This window comes from Falco naumanni, chromosome 13 (assembly GCF_017639655.2).
Source record: "Falco naumanni isolate bFalNau1 chromosome 13, bFalNau1.pat, whole genome shotgun sequence".
NCBI lineage: Eukaryota > Metazoa > Chordata > Aves > Falconiformes > Falconidae > Falco > Falco naumanni.
In genome coordinates this window covers 4,312,135-4,337,638 of record NC_054066.1, presented here as the reverse complement: position 1 = coordinate 4,337,638, position 25,504 = coordinate 4,312,135, and the positions used below count along the sequence as shown (strand labels likewise).

Sequence of the window (25,504 nt, the reverse complement as noted above, 5' to 3'; positions counted from 1 at the left end):
GTGAAAAATGTCCTCTAAGCACTCCATTAAAACATCAGTTCCCAGACCCAAAGTAATTGACAGGAGAGGCATGGGTAAAGAACAGAAAAGGCTTTATTATATTATATATAGACAGATCTGATTGTTGCCACTGTATGGGGAAACGCACTGTAATCTCAGTTCAGGTAACACTCAGTAGAGTAACTCCCAGGATCGCGGGTCAGTAGGGAGCAGTGCCACACTGAGTTACGGCATATTCTTGAACAGATTACAGAGGATTTGGATATGCAAAACAATTTGTATTAAAAAAAAAAAAATTGGCTTCTATGACTGTGGCTGGATTACTGCTTTGTACATGACCTACCCCTTTCATTTTCTTTATAACCCATCCCCCAATAGCTAAATGAAAGAGAAATCTTAAAAATGTATCTCTCTGCTGTTTGTTTTCTAGTAAGGCAGTGAAATCTTCCTTTTAAAATACTGGGTGTTTTTCAGGGTGAAGTTTTCACCAAGAGGGCAAGCTGCTTGTGTCCAGAGATTGGGAACAGTGTCATCACTTCACCGCAAAGTGCCCTTTCTAGTCTGAGGGATCCAAAATTATGTTGTGACCTCTATAATCCCCATTTTCTGGTTTTTGTTACCAGTCTTACTAGTTTACTGGAACAGGCCATCAGTGGCGTGATCAGAAGCAGCTCTATTTCAGTAATCATCTTACTCTGAGATGCTTTCAAGATGGAGCTGTCAAAAGATTTTTCTTTTAAAGGCCCAGTTGAGCACTACAAGCAAGCATATGTACAGAGCCAAAATAAGTCACTGCTCTCCTCTGTGATTGTTGTTCTTGTGTGCAAATAAGTAGTGGCTTCCCAGGAAAAACTGGAATAGTTCACATTCAGAATTATTAGTACCATGTGCATTTGAAAATGTACTTGAGAACAGATACAGGACTCTTAAGAGCACTGTGAAATACTTTTCCTTAATAAAATCTGAACAGAAAGCATGGTCTCTGTGAAGCAGAGGGAACAAAAATACTCTCCATAGCTTAGTAGGTCTTACAATTTTAAAAAAAGAAATCTGCAGTGTGGGTGTTTAAGTACGTACATTAACTATTAGAATGGAGGAGCATAATTAGAGAAAACTATTCTGTAACTGACATTTAATTTAAAAATATTTTCTTCTTATTCAACTCCAAACAAGGCATTGTAAAATACTGTGCTGAATTTAAGAGGTTACTTTCTTGCAAAAAGCTTGCAGTTTTCTTGTTCTGAGAGCTTGGGCAGATGTGGTCCTCACCCACACACCGTCCCTCCTAGGTGGTCTGCTGTCCCTGTCCACCCCTGGATATAACAGCGGTGTACAGCTGCTGTCTACCTGATCCTGTGCCATTCCGTGTGCTCCAAAGAGGCTTAAGTAGTTTGTAGCTGAACATAGAAAGGGTAATCTTACATGTGCTGTAGTATCTGTTTAAAATAGGCTAATGAATGTAGTATGCAAGTACTTTAATTTGTTGGCAGGCACATGATTTTTTTTTTTTTTAATGTAAAAAAACAATTCCTTCCAGTGTAAGTCTGCTTACCCTTAACTGGAACAGTTTTGATGGGAAGCATAAGCCACTTGAATTTACAGAGCATCAGGGAGACTATCTGACTGTAAAAACCCACAATGCAGAAAATACCTAAGCCGGTAACTCATACTCTGTAAGCTCCTGGTCTGATACCCAGCCCCCCGTGTTTGCATAGCTTTCCCTCTGGAGAGGGGGTGATTATAAACTCCTTTCCCACACCTTTCCAGAACTACCCCCTTTCTAGAACTACCTGTATGTATGCACATACATACAGCAGTGTATGTGCAGTGTCACCGATTAGTTTAGTGACCTTGTCAATGGTGCCAGCAATATGCATTTAAGGGACCCCAGCTATTTCTTTTAACGTGTTTTTTTTTAAGAATTTGGGTTAGGGATTTGGGCCCTTTCTTGAGCTTCCTGGAGAAAAGCTACTTTTCTGTTCAGTTGCCGTATTAAACAGTTTACACACTACCACTGGTGTCTTTCAGATTCCTCCTAAACACATACAGGATGTATAATAACAGTAACTCTAGATGAGTATCAGGAGTCAGGATTATCTTTACCGTGAGGCTCTTGCAGCACAGAACATTCACCCATATAAAAACATGGGAGGCAGAAGTGATCCCAGTTTGGATTTCTAAAGCAGCACCACATAGGGAGCTATATTTTACTACCAGAAATACCACTTTAGTTCTTACACTTCAACTTCTCAGCGTTCTAGGGAGCAGACAGTAATCCTACAGAATGAGGGAAATGGGGTTTGAGGATTTTTGTTTTAATTAGTACATTCGTAACACAGAACTAGGGCAGTATCATCTTTTAAAATTAAGACATGAATATGAATGAGAAAACTAGACCAGGGTAATTAATCCTTGCAGGAAAATGTTTTCTTGTCTGTGCAAGAAAATGAAAACAAATGCAGGTGAAATATTCAGAAACCCCAAAATCAAATTAGGACCGTAACATGTGCAAGCATAAAGGATGATCAAGGACTGAGTGTGAACTAAAGCTTAAGACCTAAGAACTCCAAAGTTTTTATTGATGTGACGTCTCTGTTTGAAGAAAAATAAAGTTAATGAAATTTACATGATGATAAACTTCCAAGCTTCCACAGATTTTTCATAAACGGAAAACATTCATGATTCAGTGAACCACAGCAACAGTAAGGCCCTACCAGTTTTGCAGACTGATTTAATCTTTGAGGAGGAAGGAAGGAGGGCACTTTGATTCAAGTCAGATGGGCTAGGATGAACTGAGCTGTCAAATTCAATGTTCTGCTCACTTTGTAAGCTTAGGAATTTGAGTCTGGATGGGTGTTGAAATAGTTTCTGATAGCTTTACATTAAGCCAAACCTTCAAAAGTTGGGCAGTAAACAAAGACAGGAAATAGAGAATCCAAGTAATGCTGGATTTGTTACAAAATCAAGGGCATATGGAACAAATCTGAGAAACATTTCCAACCATTTGAAAACTTGCAGATAAAACAGTATCCCGAATTCAAGACATGATGCTAAGCCTTTTAATGTTACCTGGAAAAATTATCTCCATCATTTGAGGTTAGGACTGACGCTGTAGCCAACAGCTCAATGAGTCTGCGATTTCCAGGCTCTCAAGTTAGATCTGAGGCTAACAGGATCTTCATCAGTGGTGGAGGCAGCAACAGCTGAAGGAACAGGCTGTGGCTTTTCCAGTGGATTTTGAAGTTTTGTTTCTGAAATGCTAAATTCCATCATGGGCTCTTTCATCTCCACCACAGGTGCAAAAAAACAGTAATGCTAATTCCAGCAATCCAGATCCTATTTCATATGCAGAAATTAACCCAAAGGCAAGTAATAAAAATGCATACATCATCCCATTCAATTATTCAGCAGTTTTGCAGACATACCAGAAAAAAAACCTAGTTTCAATATAAAAATTGTCTATGAAACAGTCTAACTTGAATTTTTCTCCATGGATCATAATTCCACATGTGCTGCTGGATCTGTAGAAGAGAAGAGAAAAAATGAGCACTCTGTTTCCAGCTGCCTGAATTGGCAGATTGGTTTGAAAATCAGTATGTAAACCCCAAAGACTTGTTCTTTGCAAAGTTACCAGTGACTGAAGAACAATTCATACCCATTGGGCATAGTGGTGCTTTAATTAATGGTTAAGATAAGGCCAAGCTTATAAAATTGCAGGATCAGGGAGGGTCTTTAACAGAACTGGCACAAGTATGCAATATAGCTCTCTGTTAGAGTCTAAGTTTCAGTCAGGCCAAGTTACACCAGCCTCAGCCAGCAAGGCTTTCTGGCCCATTAAAACACACGGATTATTTAACAGAGCCTCCAAGCAAGCCTTGGCACGGTGCAAGCTTACAGTGAACGAGTACACACCGTAACCCCCGTCCAAACAGGCAGGAAGAAGGTCAAAGTAGGGAAACAGAGAGATTACCATGTGTGTGTTGTCCTGGCATCTTAGCTGGCGTTCCCATTTCTTTTTCTTTCTGGAAAAGACTCTGGAGCAGTTTGATTTCTTGATCGTAGTCCTGCCATTCTGGAACTATACGCATCGCTGCTTGCAACTTGGGCTCTTTGGTCATTGGGTTATTACACTGTAAACAAAACACACAAACTGTTCAGACACTTAATGCATAAAAAAGGTTTATTTACCAAATAGAGGTATGCTTCCCTCTGGTGGAATTCATCTGTTGTTGGTGAACAAGACATGCTTGTATTTTAGCTAGAGTACAGTGTTGAAGTCTTTCCAAATTTGTAATAATGCCACTGCTCCAAGTGAGAGAGAGAAAAGCTGAAGGAAAAATCTCGAAGTGCTGAAAACATATAAGGAACAATACAGGATGACATGCCTAGATCAGAGGAAGGGAAATGCCTCTAAAACTGGTCACTGTATTTTACTGTGGGTTTTTTTACATTACATTACAGAATGACATGTAAAGAATTACATGCTACACTTACCAGATCAATGGTTTTTGCTCTCTTCTTTGAGGAATCATCACACCATGTTTCACACCACAGCCACTCCTGTGGGAGCGATTTAATTGGCACCTGGTGGATCATGTTGTTAGGCAAATCCTGTTGTAAAGAGCAAGAGTTAGCAGCAGTTCCCACAGGGTGCAGGGTAGAAGGAACCACACCTCAGCCAGACAGTACTGAGAAGTTTAACTTGTGTAGTTTTTTTCCCAGTGCAAATGAAAAGTGATGTATCAACCTTTCCATGCCAAACAAAGTCCTTTGGAAAAAAAACTGCATACAACTGTTATTCTTATTTTGTTGAAACTCAGTTACTTAGCAAACAGTATTAAAGCAGTAATATGAATCCAGTATTAAACCTGTACTAGACCAGTCTGGAAGACTATTATTAATTAAAATCATTGTGTTATTTTTTCCATCCACCACAGTACAAGCCTTCCTCCCATGTTATTATGTCAGTGCACAGTAAAGCACTCTGAGCTGGGTAGCTCAAGAAACAAGTATCCAGCTGCATTATGTATTTATCTTGGAGTATACTGGAAAATTTGATAGTCTTAAGACATTTAAGGGGAAGATGTTGTTTTCCACCCACCAGTGAAATCTGATGCTATCAACATATGCCTCACTCGAAGGCAGGGCATAAAGGGACTGCTGCTGGCATCTGGCTGTGATTGAAGTTTGGCCAGGAATGGAGAGGTCCCAACCTGCCATCATACCCCAGTAAAACAACACAATAAAAACACACCTGATCAAGGTTGGACAGACTGTTGGGATCTTGACTAAGGCCCTGATACTGTCCTCTGAGTCGATCGCCAGCTGCTATCTTTCTGAACTTCTTCAGATCCACAACATACAGAGCACTACATGGAGATGATGCAATTAGTAATGACATTTGATTGATGGGTAACTTACTGCAGCCCCAATAGACCCCGAGATATAATATGCTAAAACAATCTCTTGGTGGCAGTACATCAAATTATCTAATACAAGGCAGGAAAGCAGTTCTAACAAGATCATGGCACATACAAAAAAAAAAAATTGCAACAAGTCTATCTTAGCTTTGCTGTCATGCAGTCCCTTCTTCCAACATTTGTTATTAACAAATGAAGATGTCTGGTTAGTTAACACTTCAGTTCTTCATCTGTAAAAGTTGTAGCATACTGAAAGTAACTTCAGTGTCCCTAGTGCTTCAAATGGACCATAGGCAATGGAACCTTGAAGAGGCAACAGTAAGCAAAAAGTGGTTCACTGCAGTGTTGTTTGTATACCTCAGCTAGTTTTCTGCTAGTTCTACGTAGTAGTAGCAAAATCTTTCCCCCTCAATTTTGAAAAAACTGAATTCTTCAGTACCTGATATGGTATTTTCTTCCAGCTAAATGACTTGCCCAGTAACCCGATTTCCAGAACCTGTAGCCATCCATTTCTCTTCGACTGTCACAGAACGGAGTATATCCATAAGGAGCACCATCTAGATTGAAATCTCTTAATTCCTTCAGATCCGTGCGCACAATCTGAAGAGAAAGAACATTTTAGTTTTATTTGTAGAAGCCTGCCACAGGTCATTTTGAAATACTGGTCAGGATTTAATCCAATTCAGTTACCTGTTACGCTGCAGTCTTTTGCATTGTGTATATGTAGTAAAGAAACACAGCACAAAAGGTATTGTCTCCCCTGCCCATAGAGCTGAAGCAACTAAAATACAGCTTAAAATAATCTGATAGGGGCTTGGTTTGACAGCCGAAGTGCCAAGTTGTTGCTTAATAAGCAGCAAGAATTCTCACTAGACATGAACTCTACTGTGATCCTTTGTATCCCTTCCTCTTGAAAGTTTGCAAACCCTTCAGGGACAAAGGCTTTGTAATGTCTTTTTGACACAGATGTTGCGGCAGTTACACTACTCTAAAAATACCACTCTGGTGGGAAAAAAACCACCACATTAATACCTTTTTTATAATCAGAGCAGTAATTACCTAAAATTTGACCAGCAAAGCTACAAATTTATCCAAGGTGACACTTCAGCTATCCATTACAAGTTGTAATGGTTTTAACTGACGGGATCATACTGCACATGTACCAGAACACCTAAGGCATTTCATACTTCTGCACTGATAATCTGTACTTCACTGTTTCATATATGTTTTCAAAGGAGTATTTTGGGCAGCTCTCACTGCACATACATCCTGTAATTCCAAACCTTTCAGGCAGTAAGCACATCCAAAGCCTTGTAGACACAGTTTGCTCTGCAGCAGGGCACAGCTCCATGCAGAGCTAGGGTCCCGCTAGCTCCTCCGAATGCCACCCAGATCCAGCCAAGTTAAAAAGCAGGGGGGTGAGAGGGGGCAGGGCATTCCGTGACTTAGGAAAATACTTCATGTGGTAAGTGACCAGCAGGCTGGGAGAACAGGTGGGACTGGAAGAACAGAAGGGTGAAACAAGAATCTTATTTGGCAAACTAGCCCAAATCACAGCGAGTGATGAGGAACCAAGCAAGAGTTAAAGACAGGCCAGTAAAACCAATCTTTGTGGGAACATACGGAAAAAACAGCACTCGCCGATGTGCTGCTATAGTTACAAAGTCAACCATCAGTCATGCCTGCAAAGGGCTCAAACTTGCAAGAAACTGTATTCAGAACATAATATTCTTAGAGAAAAAAAAAAAAAAAGAAAAAGAAAAAAGGAAAAGATCAAGTCGTTCCAACCTCTGCATTACCTGATCAGCATCCACAAACAGGATTTTATCAACAGCTAATGGGAAGAGCACATCTAGGAAGAGGATCTTGTAACCCCAGATGATGCGCTGTTTCTCTGTTTGCTGATGAAGCCAGCGTGGCCATTTATACTGGACAAGCTCATACTGGAAATTATACTTCTCTGCCATGTAAGGGATGAACTCCTGCAGAGGGAGGGGGGGGGGGGGGGAAAGTAGTTTATCTCATTTCTTTGCTCCTCTACCAGAAAAAGAAAAGTGCATTACAAGAGATAAGATTTCAGTTCTAAGGCATAGAACATTAGAAAATGAAATACAACAAAGAAAACAGTTTCATTGTTACTTCAAACAATGACATAACCCCAAACTGAACAATCAGTGCAAACTGTAAAGCCAACTATCATAAGACAACTAAATATTTTGGCATTTTTCCCCACATAATTACTTATGAGCCATTTTATAGTCACCCACAGATTAAAGAATGCATTACTCAAATAATAAAATTTCACAGATGGGAGAATTATTATTTAGGACTGTTACACAAAGCAGTGTAAATGGGAATAATAAAATGAGAGAAAAAGAATCGGGAGACATTTTTTGCTAGAACAGCTTGGCCCACTGTCAAATCAGTTGAGCTTATTATTTATCTGTGAGGCTCGTTCTGACCCTGGGGGAGGCCAGGGTGAGCCAGGGGGGGATGCTGCTGCAGCAAGGCTGCGGGGGGAAGCACACAGCAGCACCACCCAAGAGGTGACTGCCAGCAGGGTCACAGCACAGCCTGGGGATTACACCAGCAGAGACACTGCCGATTACGGCCCCTTGGTTTATGCTGAACAGCTAAGATCCTCTTAAGAAATGCTACTTCCTAATATTGAAATGTTAGATGTTGCACATTCCTGAAAGTTTTAACATCCATTTACCTCTGGATTCTGTTTTGCATCCTGCTGTTCATGTTATGATACATCACATAATCGGTAAGTATGCCCAGGTATACTCATTTTGGGCCTGCGTCACTGCCATGCGCTGTTCACGCACCCTGGGCAGTCTGAAACGTGGCCTTCGTGTCTCCTCTTACAAAGCTCTCTCCCCACCTAGTCACAGGCACTGCTTCTCTGGTAGGAGCTGGGGTTTTTTCATATGATCTTTCAACCCTTCTCTATTAGATGTAAGTTTATAGCCCTGAATTTTATCTTAAAATCTATACCTTTATCGTGTGAGTCACAAAACAAAAGTTCAGATTCTGTCAAGTACAATTTTCCTAACAGGTGCTGTTCTCTTGAATATTTACCTTTTGCATGAGTCCACTGTCAACCTGTTACTTTTCAAAGCTTTCTAAGGCAGAACCACCAGCTTATACCAGCTCAGTGCTTTGTAAAATAGAAGGTATACAGACAGGTAACTGTACATAGCTTTACACAATAGCATGATGCCCAGGTTGCAGGTTTGGTTTTGGGTTTTTTTAACTTTTTCCCCACCATAGAACAAATTTCTAACCAGTAACAAACCTTGAAAGTAGGTGATAAGTAGTTCTTCAGAAACCAAAACTTTAAAGGAGTCTTAGTGTGTTTCAGCACAGACAACATCATTATGCTATCAAAAGAAAAAAAATAAGGCATTTAACAGGAACAATTGCCACCCACTAGGATCAGCTGTGTAACAGATTACAAATTGCTATTTTACATTAGCCTAACTGCAGTTAATGTGTCAGGTAACTGATCTTCACGCATGAAGAAAAAGTGGGGAGCTTCAGTCTATTGCAAATTGCTTAATTTTATCTATAAAATTACTAACACACACACACACACAATCTATATATTTTAACTAGTCATAGAATAGACAACCTGTTGGCTTTCAGTCCTTTAAGAACAGAAGCTCAGATTCTTTTCCAAAGCAACTATGACTTACAACTTAACAACACATTTTTATTTGGTTATATTGTAGTGAGAAAATTTAGGACAGCAACATACCATCTATTAAACTAAGTCTATTTTGAAGGTATGAATGTTATGCAGACAAAAGTTCCTATAATAAAGTAGATGCAAAATCTAGAGCACTTGTGAGCTGCTGAAAAAGTGTTGGGTTTTTTTTTTTTTTTACATTCTTGCAAGTTCTAACCTTTTTCCTTGTGGTAAGAAGGGCACACAACCACCATTTGAGACCCCTGGATTATAAATTCTGAACTAACCGTAGGAATCTTTCATATAGGTGTCCTGAAGCCACAGAGAATATATTTAGTACATCATCTTTATCTTGTTTTGCATCTTCGTTCTTTTGTCCCCCTGTGAATCCCCTGAAAGGACAAATGTTTTTATGTAAAGGACAAGACAGTAAGGGCCAGCTATATAGGAAGGAGCACAACAGATTATAAATGGCAGCAGTGTTGGCCTAACACAGTACAGCTGCAGGGTTTGGTGTCCCCAGGCTGGTCAGGGAATCCTCCACAAGGCCGCATGCTGCAGACACAGACGTGGAAGACCCAGTAGCTTATGTATGAAGACCTATTCAGATGAAAGACTGCTGGCCCAGATGCAGCTCCTGGAAATGAACGAGGTTTTCAGGCTCCCAGGTAGCAGTGAGGGTAAAGGAAGGTAGGCAGGTACAAACCAGTAGCCCAGTTCTCTGGAAACAGAGAGGCCCTATGAAAGACAGCCCTAAATTCAAACAGTCTTAATAGACAGCTATAGAATATCGCAGACATAACTGTATCATCAAGTAGTTCCCCAGTTTCAAAAGACTTGCAGGTTAGTATTGAGGTAGTTTTACCATTTGAGAGATTCCCAAAATCCAGATTCATTCTCACTGGTACCATCACTTAGCAGATCTTCATTCATCATATCTAGTTTTTTCTGAACCTACAAAGCAGAACATTGCTTTAGTGAGTGAGTGGCACCACATCCTGGGCAAACAGCTACAGAGTGTAACTTTGACACTGACTCTGTCCGCAGCCAGAATCGTGTCCGGTGAGCTGACAGGTAACCGAAGGTGTCCAGAGAAACAGCTCAGGAGGGAACTGTCATTTTCAGAACAGATTTTCAGAAGCTGTTTTCAGACACCAAAGGCACATTAGTCTAGATGGTTAAAATGCTTTGCTAAGAGGTGTTTAGTGACCATCCTTGATGATGGAGACTAGCAAAGAAAAATCCTCAAAGAAACGAACCAACTGTGCTACTCCCCCCCCCCAAAAAAAAAAAAACCCAAACCCAACACATGTAATTCTCTCCAGTGTCATCAAAAAAACCAAAACAAAGTCTATAGATAATTTCTTCTGTTATTGATACTGTGATGTGAACTTTGTGCCAACTGCCTCAAATGTATGCCTGCAGCAAGGGATCATCAGGCCTTAATCAAGTTTCTTTCCCACAATTGATTAGTCTTTTTTAAGAGCAACTCTAGTTTTTAAAAACTCACCTTCACTTTAATGATTTTGCTCTTGAAGTTGTTGAGAACAACAATAACTTCACTAGCTTCAGGTGGAGAGTCTGTGCCATCATGGCTGAAAAGACAGTAAAATACTGACCTTTACTGCAATGCAGAAATAATTATTTCTTCTACGCTTTTTTCTACATGGTATTAAGTCTTAGTACTGTAAAACAGGTTTGAGACATGCAACAAAGTAACAAATACGTGAAGTTGTGCACACGCTGGGTTTTTTAAATGAATTGATTTATTTCATCTCACATAACTTACTTTCAGTACAAACTGTAATTTGCTATTCAGTTCACTATGCTTTGGCAAGGGAACTGTTAAGATTCACATACTACAGTGCCTCCTACCTAGTTCAAAAGTTTCACAAGAAAAAGACTCAAGTATTTCTTATGGTGTCCTACCTGTAGATTCTGTAGATATCCTCAGATCTGCCCTTTCTAAGCCTTAGAGTCCATGCACCAGGATTGGCTTTTAACTGGAAGTAACCCTGTGAAGTGAAAAGAGTATTTGTCAGTTTCCAGAAAATGCAAATTTAGAAGAACAAGTGTTTAAGTCATTTGACCCACTGTTTTATGTCTGAAAATGGTTATTCATAAGCAAGCTGATTCACATAACCTTAAGGCTTTAAAATCCAGGAGAAAAACCCCCAGAAGTTCCATTTGAAATTGTTGCTTTTTCCGTAAGAGACAGGGTTATGGAAAGGTCTATCATTATTTGTTAGATAAGAAAAAGTGTTCAGAGTGTGCTGATGTGAACAGTGCAATCCCAAAGTTTTTTTCTGAAAAAGCTTGCCTTCATGAAGGAGTGAGTGGATTTCAAAGCACTGGCTGGTAACTAACTACACAGCAGTGCGCAAAAGGTCTGTCTAAAAAACAAAATCTAAATTGATTTTGAAGCTCGACATGCCGGTATTTCATCTACAGCAGGAAATTGTAACATAATTTATATCTTACAAGATCTCTCTTCTACAGAACTTAAATCATTACAATGTGCAGTTCAGATATTGTGTACAAATCTTGTTGAAGTTTCAGGTTCCAGATCTGAATCTTTTCTTTTGTGATTTAGACTATTACACCTGCAGAAGATACAAACATTTGTAGTGATGCCTCAGTGTCCCATCCAGTTTTGTACTGTAACCCTGTGACCCCAAATACATGCAATTCCATGTGTGATCCAGTTAGCTTTAAAAAAAAACACACAACAACAAAACAACCCAAAACCTAAAAAAAAAAACCACACAGGGCATGTTCCTGGTCTCCTCCTACCCTTCCACAGCATAGACACGGAGCGGAGGAATGGGATTCCCAGATACAGCACTGTGTGCTGCGGTGCGTACACTTTGGTTTAACTACTTAGAAAGACACCTCCAAGCCATTAAAGCTTTGTTCCCTAAAATACACAGTGTGATCACACATAAAATAAGGGTCATCTTCCTTTCTACAATAAGAAATATTACATTCTAGGATATATTCTGGCTAAGAAAAGGTGATGAATGTAGGAATTTTAAAATAAATATTTAGCAGCAGTAAACATTTTTTCTTGCTTTCCCTTTAATACATTTACAGATTCAAAAAAAAAACCCCAAACCACAAAAGGCAGTTTACTCAAGTTTCTAACTAACCTTACATGTCAAGAAAATATTCCAGGGGCTAACTTCCCTTAACATGATTTCAGTCCATTACCTCTCTCATTGCCCAGTGCAGACACTGCAAACAGACTGATCCCTTAAGCAGCTGCCTTATAAAAGCAGCTGCAGGGAACAATCACACGCTTGGATTTCCATCACCTTTTCTCAACCAAATTAAGCAATTCCCATTCTTTGACACTTGCTTTATTTTCTAGAATGTCAACTGTTCTTGCTGACTTCTCTCCATTTGTTCCACAGATCTCCTGAAGAAATGGGTCCCAAAATAAGACAGCTGTACACCTGAGGCTCACAGTACCACAGCAGATGGTCTAAAGACTACCCAGTCTTAAAAAAAAACAACAAACCAGAACCACCTGACCTTCCCTGAAAGAGTCACTTAAGAACACTGGCATCATTATAAGATATTCCTGACGACCCCTCTCAGCAAGCTGAAGGGAAAGGAGTACATCTTGAAAAAGGTAAGAAACAAGTACGCTGCAAGGTTGTAGACGTAATGTTAGGAATGATGTGGTTCCGATGTTTGCAAGCAGCTGTGCCGTGTAACACCACATATCCATAACCCACATAGTAGAAAATACTCAAAGGTTTATGCAAGTCATGGTGCTGACTGGAAAACCAGTTACTTGTTGCCAGTTTCAGTCAAATGCTTACCAAGTTGGCCATAACAATAGTATCAACAATGACAGGACTGGTTGAAGTTCCTAGTGTAAACTGGAGTCCCCGAGGTGGCTGTCCAGTAGTAATATCATAGCAGTGTCCTTCCAGAAGCAGATACTCTAACTCATACTCTGCAGCTACAACATTATCCACCTGTAAGGAGAAGATACTGCTGAATTCAGCAATAGCTGCAGAGTGCAAATTTTTAGTGATTCAGTTACTCTCTAAAATAGCCACAGTAATTAAAAAACAATGTTACCAGAGTAATTTTATTAAATAAATACCTAGAAAGCCTCAAAGAGCTCAGCTCCTTTGAGTGACAAATTTCATACACATATTCTTAAGTGTCCCTGACCAAAAAGGTTTGAATCTCAAGGGGGTGAGATGCTAGGATAAGAGAAGGGAAGGACTGTTGCTCTATTTTATAGTTACGATTTTTCAACATTTATTGGAGAATGTAGTCAAGTAAGTGATTGGTTTGACATCTCATAAAAAGTATATGATGGGCTCAAGAACGCTGACTCTAAATCTCTTTAAAGCTAGTCTCGTCTAATATTTATTAGGTGAAATAAATGTTTTGTTTTGCTCTGCATTACTCTTAGTGTGCTAGGGTACTGTCAGAAATAGCAAATCCTTTTTCCTACATCAAAAAAGTCATGCCAAGAAAGGAAAAACCCACAAACCCAAAAACCTTGGGTCCCTACCAGACTACATTCAGATGTAGCCTAAATAAATAATAATATTATTTAATAAATAAAGACACTAAATAAGCAAAATATTAGTGATTCTCACAAAGCATCTTCTCTCATTGCACTTCCAAAATAACAGTTTAATTGCTACAGCACCAACATACTGCACGTTAGGAATTGGAAATTGTGCATCTGCAAAAGTAAAGCTACTGCTTATTTGGAGATGCAGGATGGTACTTTGAATGCCTGAAGCATTTAATCCCCCTCTCAGGCTTTCAGTTAATTTAAGGGGGACAAGGGAATTGGACGCTTGAAACACGTAGTAGTAGCAACCATTTGGTGGCTCGTTTACGGTGTTTCAGTTAGGTTAAGAGATGAAAAACAAAGAAACCCTCAACCAAAACAAACCCATACAGCACCACACACCCAAGTTTCCTAGATCTCTGAATAACTAGTACAGGATCAGCAATATCAGATTCCCCAACGGTATCAGAGAGATGCAAAAGTAAGAGGAGGCTACTAACACAATGTTCAGGGAGAAAAGACACGTCTGTAATGATTACAAGGCCGTACAGACGGTTGCTTTTCAAGAGGCCTGTTGGTAAAGGGTCTCACACTGCTGCCACACGTGCAGCGGGCAGGTTTCTGTACTGCAGGAGTCACCACGCAGCTGGGGCTGCTGTGACCCGGCCCAGGGCTGGCTGGTTTTGGAGCCTGAACTTCCCTCTTGCCTCTAGAGGCGGTTGCTCCAGGTCAGGGTTGAGGCATATCGGTGGGGAAGCTTGTCCTGGCCCCCCGTGCCATACTCATTCTGCAGAGAGGGAACTTCAGCCTCCAGAGCTGTCACTCTGGCATCCTTTGCATATGCTGGATTATACATATAAAAATCCTGGGTTTAATATTTCTCTACAGTTCTTCAAGACCAACTAAATAAGGGCTTGTTTCAAGGGAAAAGATTATTTGACCACCTCATTTAACAGTTACTATTTAATGTTGCACCCTGAAGTCCAAAATTTTCTACTTTGCATCACAGGTGGATTTTTCTAACTTTAATCTATGTGTTTTTAGTGCCCATCATAACACGGTGTGTAGTGCACTTTGTAACCACTTAATAGCCCACTTTTCTAGATCTTCTGAAAACTACGGAAGTTAACAGCAAAAGGTTAATAATTAGCACAGAATTATCCAGTTCATTAAAGATTAATGAGAATCAACTTGTAAACACAGATACTCTTCTTTTGTTTTTAATGTCCTCCTCCTGCTAAACTCTGGCCCCTTGGATTTTTATTTCCTCCTTGTTTTATCCCTGTGTATGTGGGGCAGCACTGCCCAGATCAGTATTGCAACAGTCTAATTTCAAGGCGTGTTCTAGCAGCAGTCAGCTCCTAAACCTGCCACAGCTGAGCGCATTTCTGCTGCACCAGTTTGACTGTTCTATTGGTACTGCGCTTCCTTTTGTGGGCCACAGGACTGTTTGCCAGTAACAAAAGCTGTGAAAATGAACAGGCAGCTAAAAACCAGCTTGGTTGCTTCTGAGAGCAAGTGAAAGTAAGTAGAATTTACTTACTGGAACAGGATTCAGACCTTACTTAAAAATGTCTAAAAAGAGGTTTTTAAAAAATGGTAATCTTATTTTTTGTCATGCCATTTGCTGTCGTGGCAACCTGAAACAAATTTTTCAACTAATAGAAAGTTATTTAATGACCAACAGTTTCTTTGTTTGTAGCTCATGACAGTGAAACGTTATATATACACACTCAGAGCATCTGTAGGATCCACTTCAAGTGAACCTACACTATTTTTCAATCTCCGGTTCAGGCATCCATGAGTAGGTGAGAACAGCAGCCTTAACTGAGCTCAGGTTTACCTGTGTCTCTCCTAGAAAATGTTTAGGGGTCTGCAAACGTAACAGTTGTTAATGTCCACAGTTCTATGTTTATTAACATTTTAAAATTATGCATTTCTTTGCAATTACAAAAATAAGCCCTGGAAAAACAACACCATTTCAATGCAGTCATAAGAACACGTTGATTTCTGTTACCTCCTCCAAGTAAATATTGTCGAGGTCATACGGGGTTCTGACAGATTCCACCATCCAGCTCTCCGGAGTATTTAGGTTCAAAGTGAACAGTGGAGACTGGGGCATATCCAAAAACTTGGCTATTGGTCCTGCAGCAAAGTTATTATCTGCTGCAAAAGAAATCTCCGGCTCCAAAACATAGCGATAAAAGCTGAAATTTCAGAAAGAACAATCTTAGAACGTATTTCTGCCAGACTTTGCAAATATTTCACTCTCATTGAACTTGCTGATGGCATCAGCTTTCCCAGATCTGCAGTGTCTCCACAGCTTTGACCAAAGCAACACAGGTTTTGTTGACTTTAGAACAGGTCAGAATTTTCATCCCGAAGGAGCAAACAGAATGTGCAAAACCCGACTATTAAGATTAGTAAGTTATTTAACTTTTTTATATAAATAAATAAAAGAGCCTAACTTGTAAACCAGCAGAATTACCTCATGCAACCCACAAATTTTCAGATTCCCTGTGGGAAATCATGCTATTACATAAAGGAGCTCAAAGCAGTTATCGAGGCTTCCTATAGGATATTTGACCATATTTCTGTTTGCGCATTCCAACAGGTTTTTCTTTCTCTCTCTCTTTTTAACCCTGGTGTGGTATTGCTTACCTTTTCAGTGGCATGTCAGAAAGTTTGGACTGGCAGTTCATAAACACTCTGAGGTTCATATTTATCAATTGGTTCAAAACCTAAAGTAACGAGCAAAAGACATCCCTTAAAATAGGAACTAGAAAACTGACCGCTGTTTTTATAGACAGGACCTCAAGGAGGCACGTTAGCTGCTCATTCTCAATCCTCCCTTCTCATTATTTGCTTTACCACACCCACTTTTTAATTGGTGGGTTTAAGAACAGTTACCTGCTGCCTCACATTGCAGGCATTCTTTTTGAGATGCAGAGACTCAAGAACAGAGTCACTGCAAACTAAACTGTTAAAATGGTGAAACTAAAAGCTATGTAGACAATACCCAAGCATGATCTTATTAGTGTGTAATACACTGTAATTAGTTTTTCCACTAATAAATGTATTGTGCAACTTGGACACACTATGAGGCAGCCGTTGGTCACCACCCAATCAAGGAGGAAGACAAACATTCCAAAATTATGGAACTGAGACTTTTTGAAACTGCCATAAAATGCATGACAACATTGCATACACACCAGAAGTAATGGAGCAAGCCTTTGAGCATCTCTGGTCACAGGATCAACAATGGCCACAACATCAAAGTATGTCTCCCCCTCTTTTGGTCTCAGTTTAACTGCACTAAACAGAAGAAAAAACAATTTTAAAGTATCAAAAATATGGATAATCTTACAAAAAACCACTGTCCATCTCATTCTGAAGTCAAATTACTTCCTAAACGCTATGCACCTTCTGAATCTAGATAATGAAAAAATATAGATATATACATATACATGTATAGAGACAGAAAGAATCTGGAATCTGGCTGTGCCCTGAAAACTGTTGGAGACTTTCCTATTGCTACTTGGATTTTTATTTTTTAACTTAAAAACAACGTACAACAATAGGAACAGTAAAAGACAAGGAAAAGCTTATTGCTCAGCAAATGCCAGCAATTCTATACCTGTATCGTTCTTCAAAAAAATGATATTCAATCCTTGCCTCTCCTTTTGGTTGAGCAGAAAGAAGAGCATCCACTTTCATTACCAGGTCGCTTGCACTGAACAAAACAAAACAAGTTTACAGGTACTCAGAAAATGCTTGCACTTATCACATTTCTGCTAGTTAGCAGCAAAAGAGAAGACAGTGAATTCAGATACACAAACTTAACACCTCTACTACCTTTCTACACAAGCTTTGAAGAATTAAACATATTTAAGGGCTATCCACCATTAATTTTAACAGGTTGCTGCCTTATAACTGAGAATACCAAAGGGTTTAACTCTGTGACAAATACAGAACGGCTGGTATTCTGGGGGTCAGCCATGTGATAGGTAGTACGTTCCTGAACTTCACCAACCTCTTAGACCTGTAAGCCATTCAGACCAAACCCCTGTTTCACAGCAGTCTTCCCATTTTACACACGACTCTAAGAGCTAGGAAGCAATCCTTTATGTGGAGAAACTTCTGAGAGAGAGAGGGGTCCTGTCATTAAAAGATAATTACTTCTGACTTCTTCCTTTTTATTATTCCCATACATTTTCAGTCTCGTATTTTAAGAATATATTTGATCTTGAAAATGTAAAACCCCTTGAAAGTTCAGTGAAAATTGATTTGTACCTCATAGCTTTGCCAAGTACCGTAACTTAAAGGTCTTTCAGCTTTTCCTGAATTAGGTAAGTCTCATAGATTTACAGCGACAGCTGTTTAAATTGTTCATGCCAAAACCACAAGCCTGGTGAAGTCTGCCAAGTTCTACAGTGTTTTCCAATGCAGATAATTTCAAAAGTTTTTCCAAAACTTTGGCAGCATTCAGACCAAAAAACCACTGCTCTGTCCAAAACTAGCCTGTTTTCAAACTATGCCATCTTCCTCCACCCTATCACCTTTATTTCTCTTCTAATTCCCAACACAGCAATGGATGCAGCAGTGTTTGGAATGCTGTTAAAACCTGTCCCACTAGGATTCAGAATCACACAAGATTACTGCACAGATGACCTCAAGCTAAACTTACATGACTACCCTTTTAACAGTCAAACAGCATCATGGAAAAATGTAATGCTAAATACGGAAGAAACTATCTTTAGCTATGAGATCCAACACGCAAATGCACACCTGTGGACCTCAGTTCTTTTGAGCCTGAAGATTTTCTTTAGGTTAGCTCCCCCCAAGCTTTTTGCAGTAATTATCTAGAACTGTGACTTTGCTTTTCTTATCTCTACCTCTTTCCCTATTGTTCCTCTTCAAAAAGTTAAAAGCAGTGTCCATGATCATGTAGTATTGACAGTGAAACATATCGCTAAAATAATTTTTATATTGATAGTTCAGTGCTGATTGGCCTGAACTGCAAACAGATTCAGAAGGCATACTCCCACAGCCTCTCAATTTCTTCCCTTCTTTCTGCTTTTAAATCAATACTGTAGTAATCCTACATATGAGTTATGAAACCCTGACATATTGGAGGCAAGTGGTTTAAAACAGCGTGTCAGGTAAGATTTAGCTGGGGGAAAAACCCATAAGAAGTCTGAAGGCCTTAGAATTAATGAAAAGTTAGGCTTCTCTTACTGGAGCAGAAAGCATTTTCAAGAGCAAGTGTAGTAACGTGCAGCAGTCTGTACTTTGTAACGTCCCACAAAAGCAAACCACTCTTCTCTGCATAGAGACATCACCTCTGTTAGTAAAGTTGCCACAACCAGTCACCTAAACCTTGAACGGAACTTCATCTAGCTGAACACAGCAATAAGCCAGTCCCTGCAAAATACATCACCACCCTCAGTCTTCATTTTTTTCAGCCCACCTGTATCCCTCCCCACCCCAATCTAAGGAACCACTTTCTGGAACTCCTCAGATAATGCGGCAGGCTGCTGCCACCCATGCTGCTGTGACTAAACTGGCAACATTTACTGTTCCATGTTCACCTGAACCACTCTACAGTAAACCCTACAGACTCTGGCACTTTGCCAGTTTCTTGCTGCTTGTCGGTGAGGCTTCAGCCAGTAATTCCTCCAACTTTGGTCACGAGGCACCAGACCAGCCACAGCAGGTTGCTACTAGATAATGAACCAAGAAAGAGGAACTCTGAGCACGGTACCCTAGCAGGGGTTGCCAGTACTCTCAGAACTGCCTCCTGAATCTGGCGGTTACAGTTACAGCTCCATACCTCCAGGAGATTGTGAGCTGTAACAAAGGTCAGTCACTAAAGCACTTGAAACCCAACAAAGATAATGTACATCTTTTTCTTTTCTCACTTCTCCCTCTGAACAGCTGAGCCCTAACCATATGAACACATGTATGTTTGTTTACAGCACATATCCAGAGTATACTTGATAAAGCTTTCTCCAGACTGCAGAAAGTCACTTTATCAGAGTACCACCACTTTTTTGTAAGCCTCTTCATGTGTACTTACAGATCTTCTTCAAATCCCAGCTGCTGAATCTGAGATTTGATTTTCTGTCCTGATGTCTTTAGTATGATATTCTCAAGGAGATGAAAATCATCCTGATTGAACATCTCACCATCCTCTAATGGGCCAATAATCTATAAAAAAAGCAGGATCTGCATTACTAGGTTAAAGCTACACCGAAACAAAATTCAAAGACATATTAAATAAATACTGCACCCCAGTCTCAGTGGGTGTTAACTGTTTAGGCTGATATTAATGTCTGGCAGCAGAGTTTAACAGCTAAGTAACTATTTAGAGCCAAAAGTCCCAGGCTAAAGGCATAAAGTACATCCTATAAAGTGCATCCTTAAAATTTTCACAGAGTGCTTGGTTTTCAGAAGTCAGGCATACTAAATTATACATGCAATGCTACGTCTTGAAGGGGCAATAGAATACCAGGCCAATTCCAGTAGTCCAGTATGACTCCAGCACAGGTCACTCCTCTAGCCTTCAAAAGCCTGAAGACTACCTAGACAATTCATGTTATTTTGCTAAGAGAGTGAAATAAATACCACAACTCATCACTTCAAATTTTTAACCCATTGAAGTATACAGTAACCACTGGAACTTTGGGGGGGGGGGGGGGGGGGTGTTGTTCCTAACTAGGAAGCAGATGGCAAAAGAAAACTTAACGCTGTACTGAGCTGAGTTTCATTATTTGCAGTGAAATACCATTGTAACATCACGTGCCTAATCTAAGTGGCTACTGTGAAAAAAGCTGGTGGAAGAGACCAGGGCACCTTGGTCAGGGCCAGCACATTTTGCCCAATAAACTGAAGCAGCACAATCTTTCAGATTTATCATCCCTTTCCACCCCTGGACTCAATTCACTGCCAACATGAAAGCAACTTGTGTTACTGAGAGAGAGATCTGAAGTTGTACAAAACACAAACAAGTAGCTGCACGCAGTACAAAGGAAGGGTCATGAATGTCTGAATAAATCAAACTGGAAGCGGTCCTAGAAGTGTGTTGAGACCTAAAGGCAGCTGAGGCTCTGTGTCTGATCCCTAGACACTCCGCACAAGGTCTGCTTCTTTCCCACAGGTGGAGTATCTCCTTCAGTGCCTGCTGATTGATCTCACCCTTCCATTGCTGATCACAGCCCTCTGCCCCTTCTTCAGCTTTAGAACGTCTCTGCAATATATCGCATGGGACAGAATAAAATCCACCTTGGGAGATTCAAAGGCTTCTTTGAAAATACTGATGTCCATACCCTGAAAGAAAAGAATACTTGACATTGAAATGGGAAGAAAACTACACCTCTGCACACTTTTTAAATGCAGGTTTTTTGTTTCCATTCGAGAACATCTTTCTGGCTTGCTAAAATTTATCCCCAGTCCCCTTTTCTTTGTGGTCTTCAACCTAGTTCTTGCCTGTCACCTTCAAACATTAGCAACAATTACTAGGGCTGTGGCCCTTCATATCAGAAGTTGGGATACTTAAACCAGTTATTCCATTCTTCTGTTCTTAAGTGATTCTTGCCTAACTTTTTTAAACCTACTTTGAGAAATGTCATTTTTTTCTCAGCTTTTTAAAAAGATTATCGTTCTCCCCTAATCCCCCAAGAAACAACAGACTCAGATTCCTAAATCTGCATTCCTCTTGATTTTTCAAAGTTATGTAGCTTTGATGTGTATGATTTACTTTATTTTTAGATGTACAGTTACATTTACTAAGTTTATCTTGGGAGAAAAAAACCCACCCTCCTCAACCAACAAGCAATAGCAAAACCAGGAGTGTTACTCTCCATTGTTACTGCCTCTTTTGCATATGAATATATCACACTAAAAAATTCATCAGAAGAACAAGTGAAGTATCCTACCTGTGTAAATGCCAACAAACATGCTTACCCCAACAGCAAATTCTAAGATGTCAGCTCCTGCCTTCAGTGCCTTTGCAATTTCTTCTTTGGCCATTTTGGTGATGAAGTTCTTGGCATTATTTGATGTTTGTGTCTGCAGAGCTGCCCATATGGCTTTAGCAACAAGTGTATTCTGGCTATTTGGATCTTCACTGGGATTATTAATCATGCTAATTCGAACATTATTGCTGGATTTCTGTGTTTAACAAAACATGCGTTAAGAGAGTTTTAGAAATTAAGTGAGAAGCGTAAGTCTATTGTAATAAACACTGCAGCAAAAGCTTTGTATTTCTTAACCAGAAAACCAGATTACAAATCAGGTAAATAACAGCACAAGGTTAAATGGATGAAAGAACTAATTTAACATCAAGTATTTAGTTTATGTATAGGCAGCACTGTGACAGGAATCTTCTAGATAATACCGTGCTACAGAAGAGATATAGGACTATGGCCACGACTCAGAGGTCTGGCAAAACAGTGCTTTAGGAGTAAGCTATCTGTTTTTTACAATTCAGTTGTCTTCCCAGAACAAACGAGATGAACATGAGCATTGCTCTCTGCTCTGTGACCAAACAAAAACACAGACATCTTCAATTTAAAACCATGGGCTTAAAAGCATCTCTTTTCTTCATTGTATTAGCAAAGTGCCAAGAAGGGTTCTGTCCTAGTACAAGGTCAGTGATGTTCCAGCCCCTACAAATAAGGTGAGGCTGGAAATCAGAGACTCTGCAGGAACCAGTCTCCCCAGGTCACGCAGCAGGAAGCAGCACAAACTGTGTTTTTCAAGCCTCTACCTACTGCTTTGTTAGCACTGCTAACCCGTTCAAATGAAAACATTACCTACCTGATGTTTAATTGCATCGTACAACAATTGCCTCCCTGAAGGCTTATCAAAATCACCAACAATCCAAAAAGTAACAGGTCTAACAAAGGAATCATCTGCAATTAAAAAAAAAACGGGTGGAAGAAATCTGAGGGTGAAGGGAAGGAAAGCTTCAGGTTTTCCCTCATTTGGGGGAAAAATACAATACACATGCAAAGATTTCAAAAGAAGTAAAATCAGAAGAAAGCTATGGATGAACCTAAGCTATGAAGTCTGGCAAGACAAGAATAATAGTATTGGTATTAGATTTAGTTTCAATTACCTTATTCGTATAACCCGCGTGACAGCATGCATCACTGTTTCTAAGATATTTTTTTATTTTTGTTTGCTTGCTAACTTTTCAATTTAGAAAAATTATAAAGGACTCCGTAAATAACTTGCAGATTCCAACTACGGTACAGACATACCACTTCTTCATACCAAAACTGTTAGTACACAAAATCAGTTTTGCATAGAGAAAAAAAAAAGTGCTGAAGCAAACATGCATTTAAACAGTTCTAAAGCCAACATTATAAAGGAACCAGAAAATTCCCAGAACAACAACATATGAAATGTTAAAGCATGAGTTACCATAGATCTCCTTGGAAGACATTCCTGGTCAAAAAGCAGAAAGGAAAGGGGGGAAAGGAGAGAGACATTAATGATTTGATAGTAATCCCAATGTGTATCAAGAAGCTGCAGCACTGTACTGGGCGTAACTGTATCACTACAGTTCAAGTCCAACAAGCACCAAGTTTGTCCTGCTTTTATTAGGATAAGCTTTGAGGTTTTTCTTCCCCTCAAACAGATTGATGCTTTGGTATATTACATATTACCAGTTTCATACCATACTGTGAAGGCACCACTCTGAAGACCGTTTGCAAAAACTGCAATGCCATTATGACTTGCACATGAAGTTCCTTTAAAAATTAGTACGACAGTGCTATTTCAGTACTGTTGCTGAGCCAGCAACAGGTACAACTATTATTATTTTAGAAAATAAATGTGCTACAGTGTTACTGTAATAAGACATTTAATAACTGGTATCTGAAGTGACAGAAGAGGCGGTGACCCAAAACTGTCAAGCCATGGGATTGCAAATAATGCACACTTTCAAATGAGGTGTAGGTTTAGTTAACACTCTGCAAAAGGGAAACCAAGAAACTCGTTCAGATCTAAGTGACTGAACAGGAACCAAGGGCAAATATAAGACATAAGAAGGAGCAATGGGAACGTTTAAGGCAGAGCATGCAGTGGCAGTGGGTGGAGATAGTACTGGGGAAACTTGTGCGAGTCCAGTAAAGATGACAGACAGGAACAAGAGGAATTGGTTCAAATAACAGCATCTTATTTATGATACCTAACTGAAATGGATATAGGAAGGGCTTGATTAAGCTCTGTATTATGTCTGTGCCTGTGTTTCTTACATGAGAAGTACAGCTGAGTTTTAACACTCAGGAGACTTTGTGTGTAACTGTAATAAAATGACACTATGAATAAAAAAGCAGTACATGCACCGGAGCAATAAAAACAGCACAGACCACGTTAGGTGGTGTGTTATATGATGGGCAATAACAGTTTTCTTCTGAATCCATGTAACTTTTACTGATTTTGAATTATGGGAGAGCGAACTAGAACCCCTTTTGTATTGTTCTAGTCAGTGTCCGTGCAGGATCAGGGCTTACACTGCTGCATTTCTGGTGATCACTTGTAATATCGCAAGAGCGGGTTGGGTGGCACTTCATTATTCATTGAAGGATGGGCTGGGTTTAAAGGCAGGAACATTCTTGTTCCATGTAGATGTCATATAAAAAAAAATATTTATCTTCCCATTTAACACTTGGATTTTGCCATAACTCACAGGCCTGACCAAGGCTCAGTGAGTAGCTTCAGTACTGTATATATGCTTGGAAACACACATAAGATTAGATTTGGGTTCGTAATCCACTGCAGATGTTACCTTTCTTTGTTAAGTAGGTCATGCTGTTTGCGACAGCAGCTGTCTTATCTTTGGAATCCAATGTGGTAAATCGAGCAAAGTCATCCACGTAAAAGTTATCTGAGGAAGAGAGAAAGTATTAGATGCCAAAGCAGCTATTCCATGTAAAATGAAAGAAAAACCACTACTATTACAGAACATTAAGAACATAATCCCATTTTGTTCCTCATGATACTGCTTTTTATGTCTCATTTCCACTGTTAATATATAAACTGAGGAATAAGTTTTTGTTGTCTCATAAGTTACACGAATAACTACATTGCATATTTGATATGCAGAAGTCAGTGGAAAGAACTGTTCAAGGCTCACTTGAAGTTAACTTATGTAAATAATATGCATTTTAAAATCCACCATGTTACTATTTTTCAAGCAACTCAAAAAAGGTAGCGTGCAAGTTTTTGCAATAGCATCATCCTGCAGAGTCACTACATTGGGTGTCAATACATTTAGCCGTGAAGAGTTCTGCTAAATCTTAAATGGTTCCAGGGACAACTGTCAATCTCTGCTCAAAAGTTGGTTAGAAATAAAATCAAGCTGTTGCTTTATACATTATGTGACTGCTCTTGGCTTTTGCTACCATTGTTAATTTCTCAACTTCATGAGTCATATTCCCCTAAAGGTTTGTATAAAATCAAAAGAGATTCCCATTTTGAAAAATCTCTAGACAGTAATGTTGCTGTTGTACATAACATCTTCCCCAGCACTGGGGCCAGATCATCACTTGGGTGCTCTTAGTACTGCTACTAGAGTTTTCCATTGGGACAGCAAAAGTCTTTGACTCTCAAACTTCAGTTTTAGTGCAGTTAAAAGCATCTCTTACTCATTCCTGTCAGATCTAGGTACTCTCTGTCAGACATTAAGATTCTTGAGTTAATTCTTGGTACAACATTAGGCTGGTTCATGATATACTCAACCACATCTTGGTCATTAGATAATTCACCCTGAAGGACAGAAGAAAGAAGCAATATTCGTTATTTCACACATGTATTTGTCATAGGTAACTTAAA

At 39.6% G+C, this 25,504-nt stretch overlaps 1 protein-coding gene and 1 long non-coding RNA gene across 6 annotated transcripts in view; one reads left to right on the top strand and one right to left on the bottom strand.

Annotated features, from left to right (window-relative positions):
• LOC121096623 overlaps positions 1-25,504 on the top strand; it is a 43,190-nt gene that overhangs the window by 12,052 nt on the left and 5,634 nt on the right. Inside the window, exons 2-3 of one of the 2 annotated variants that reach the window (XR_005830617.1) lie at positions 12,528-12,748; positions 20,820-20,920. This is a non-coding gene — a long non-coding RNA (uncharacterized LOC121096623). Of the gene's footprint in view, positions 1-12,527; positions 12,749-20,819; positions 20,921-25,504 lie in introns of those variants that run through there. The other variant, XR_005830616.1, reaches the window with a different exon arrangement.
• The window catches only part of UGGT1 (UDP-glucose glycoprotein glucosyltransferase 1), a 49,381-nt gene continuing 23,952 nt past the window's right edge, over positions 76-25,504 (bottom strand). For 3 of the 4 annotated variants that reach the window (XM_040612811.1, XM_040612813.1, XM_040612810.1), the window contains exons 20-42: positions 25,318-25,438; positions 24,459-24,557; positions 23,090-23,113; positions 22,481-22,575; positions 21,626-21,832; positions 20,858-20,989; positions 19,740-19,870; positions 17,298-17,393; positions 16,873-16,975; positions 16,322-16,401; positions 15,678-15,867; positions 12,942-13,100; positions 11,044-11,129; positions 10,625-10,709; positions 9,980-10,068; positions 9,402-9,506; positions 8,722-8,806; positions 7,220-7,402; positions 5,860-6,020; positions 5,255-5,369; positions 4,495-4,611; positions 3,971-4,130; positions 76-3,521 (exon numbers count right to left, since the gene is read on the bottom strand). In XM_040612811.1, coding sequence (XP_040468745.1) covers positions 3,496-3,521; positions 3,971-4,130; positions 4,495-4,611; positions 5,255-5,369; positions 5,860-6,020; positions 7,220-7,402; positions 8,722-8,806; positions 9,402-9,506; positions 9,980-10,068; positions 10,625-10,709; positions 11,044-11,129; positions 12,942-13,100; positions 15,678-15,867; positions 16,322-16,401; positions 16,873-16,975; positions 17,298-17,393; positions 19,740-19,870; positions 20,858-20,989; positions 21,626-21,832; positions 22,481-22,575; positions 23,090-23,113; positions 24,459-24,557; positions 25,318-25,438 — 2,649 coding nt within the window. In that variant the 3' untranslated portion in view covers positions 76-3,495. The remainder of the gene's footprint in view (positions 3,522-3,970; positions 4,131-4,494; positions 4,612-5,254; positions 5,370-5,859; positions 6,021-7,219; positions 7,403-8,721; positions 8,807-9,401; positions 9,507-9,979; positions 10,069-10,624; positions 10,710-11,043; positions 11,130-12,941; positions 13,101-15,677; positions 15,868-16,321; positions 16,402-16,872; positions 16,976-17,297; positions 17,394-19,739; positions 19,871-20,857; positions 20,990-21,625; positions 21,833-22,480; positions 22,576-23,089; positions 23,114-24,458; positions 24,558-25,317; positions 25,439-25,504) is intronic. The other variant, XM_040612814.1, reaches the window with a different exon arrangement.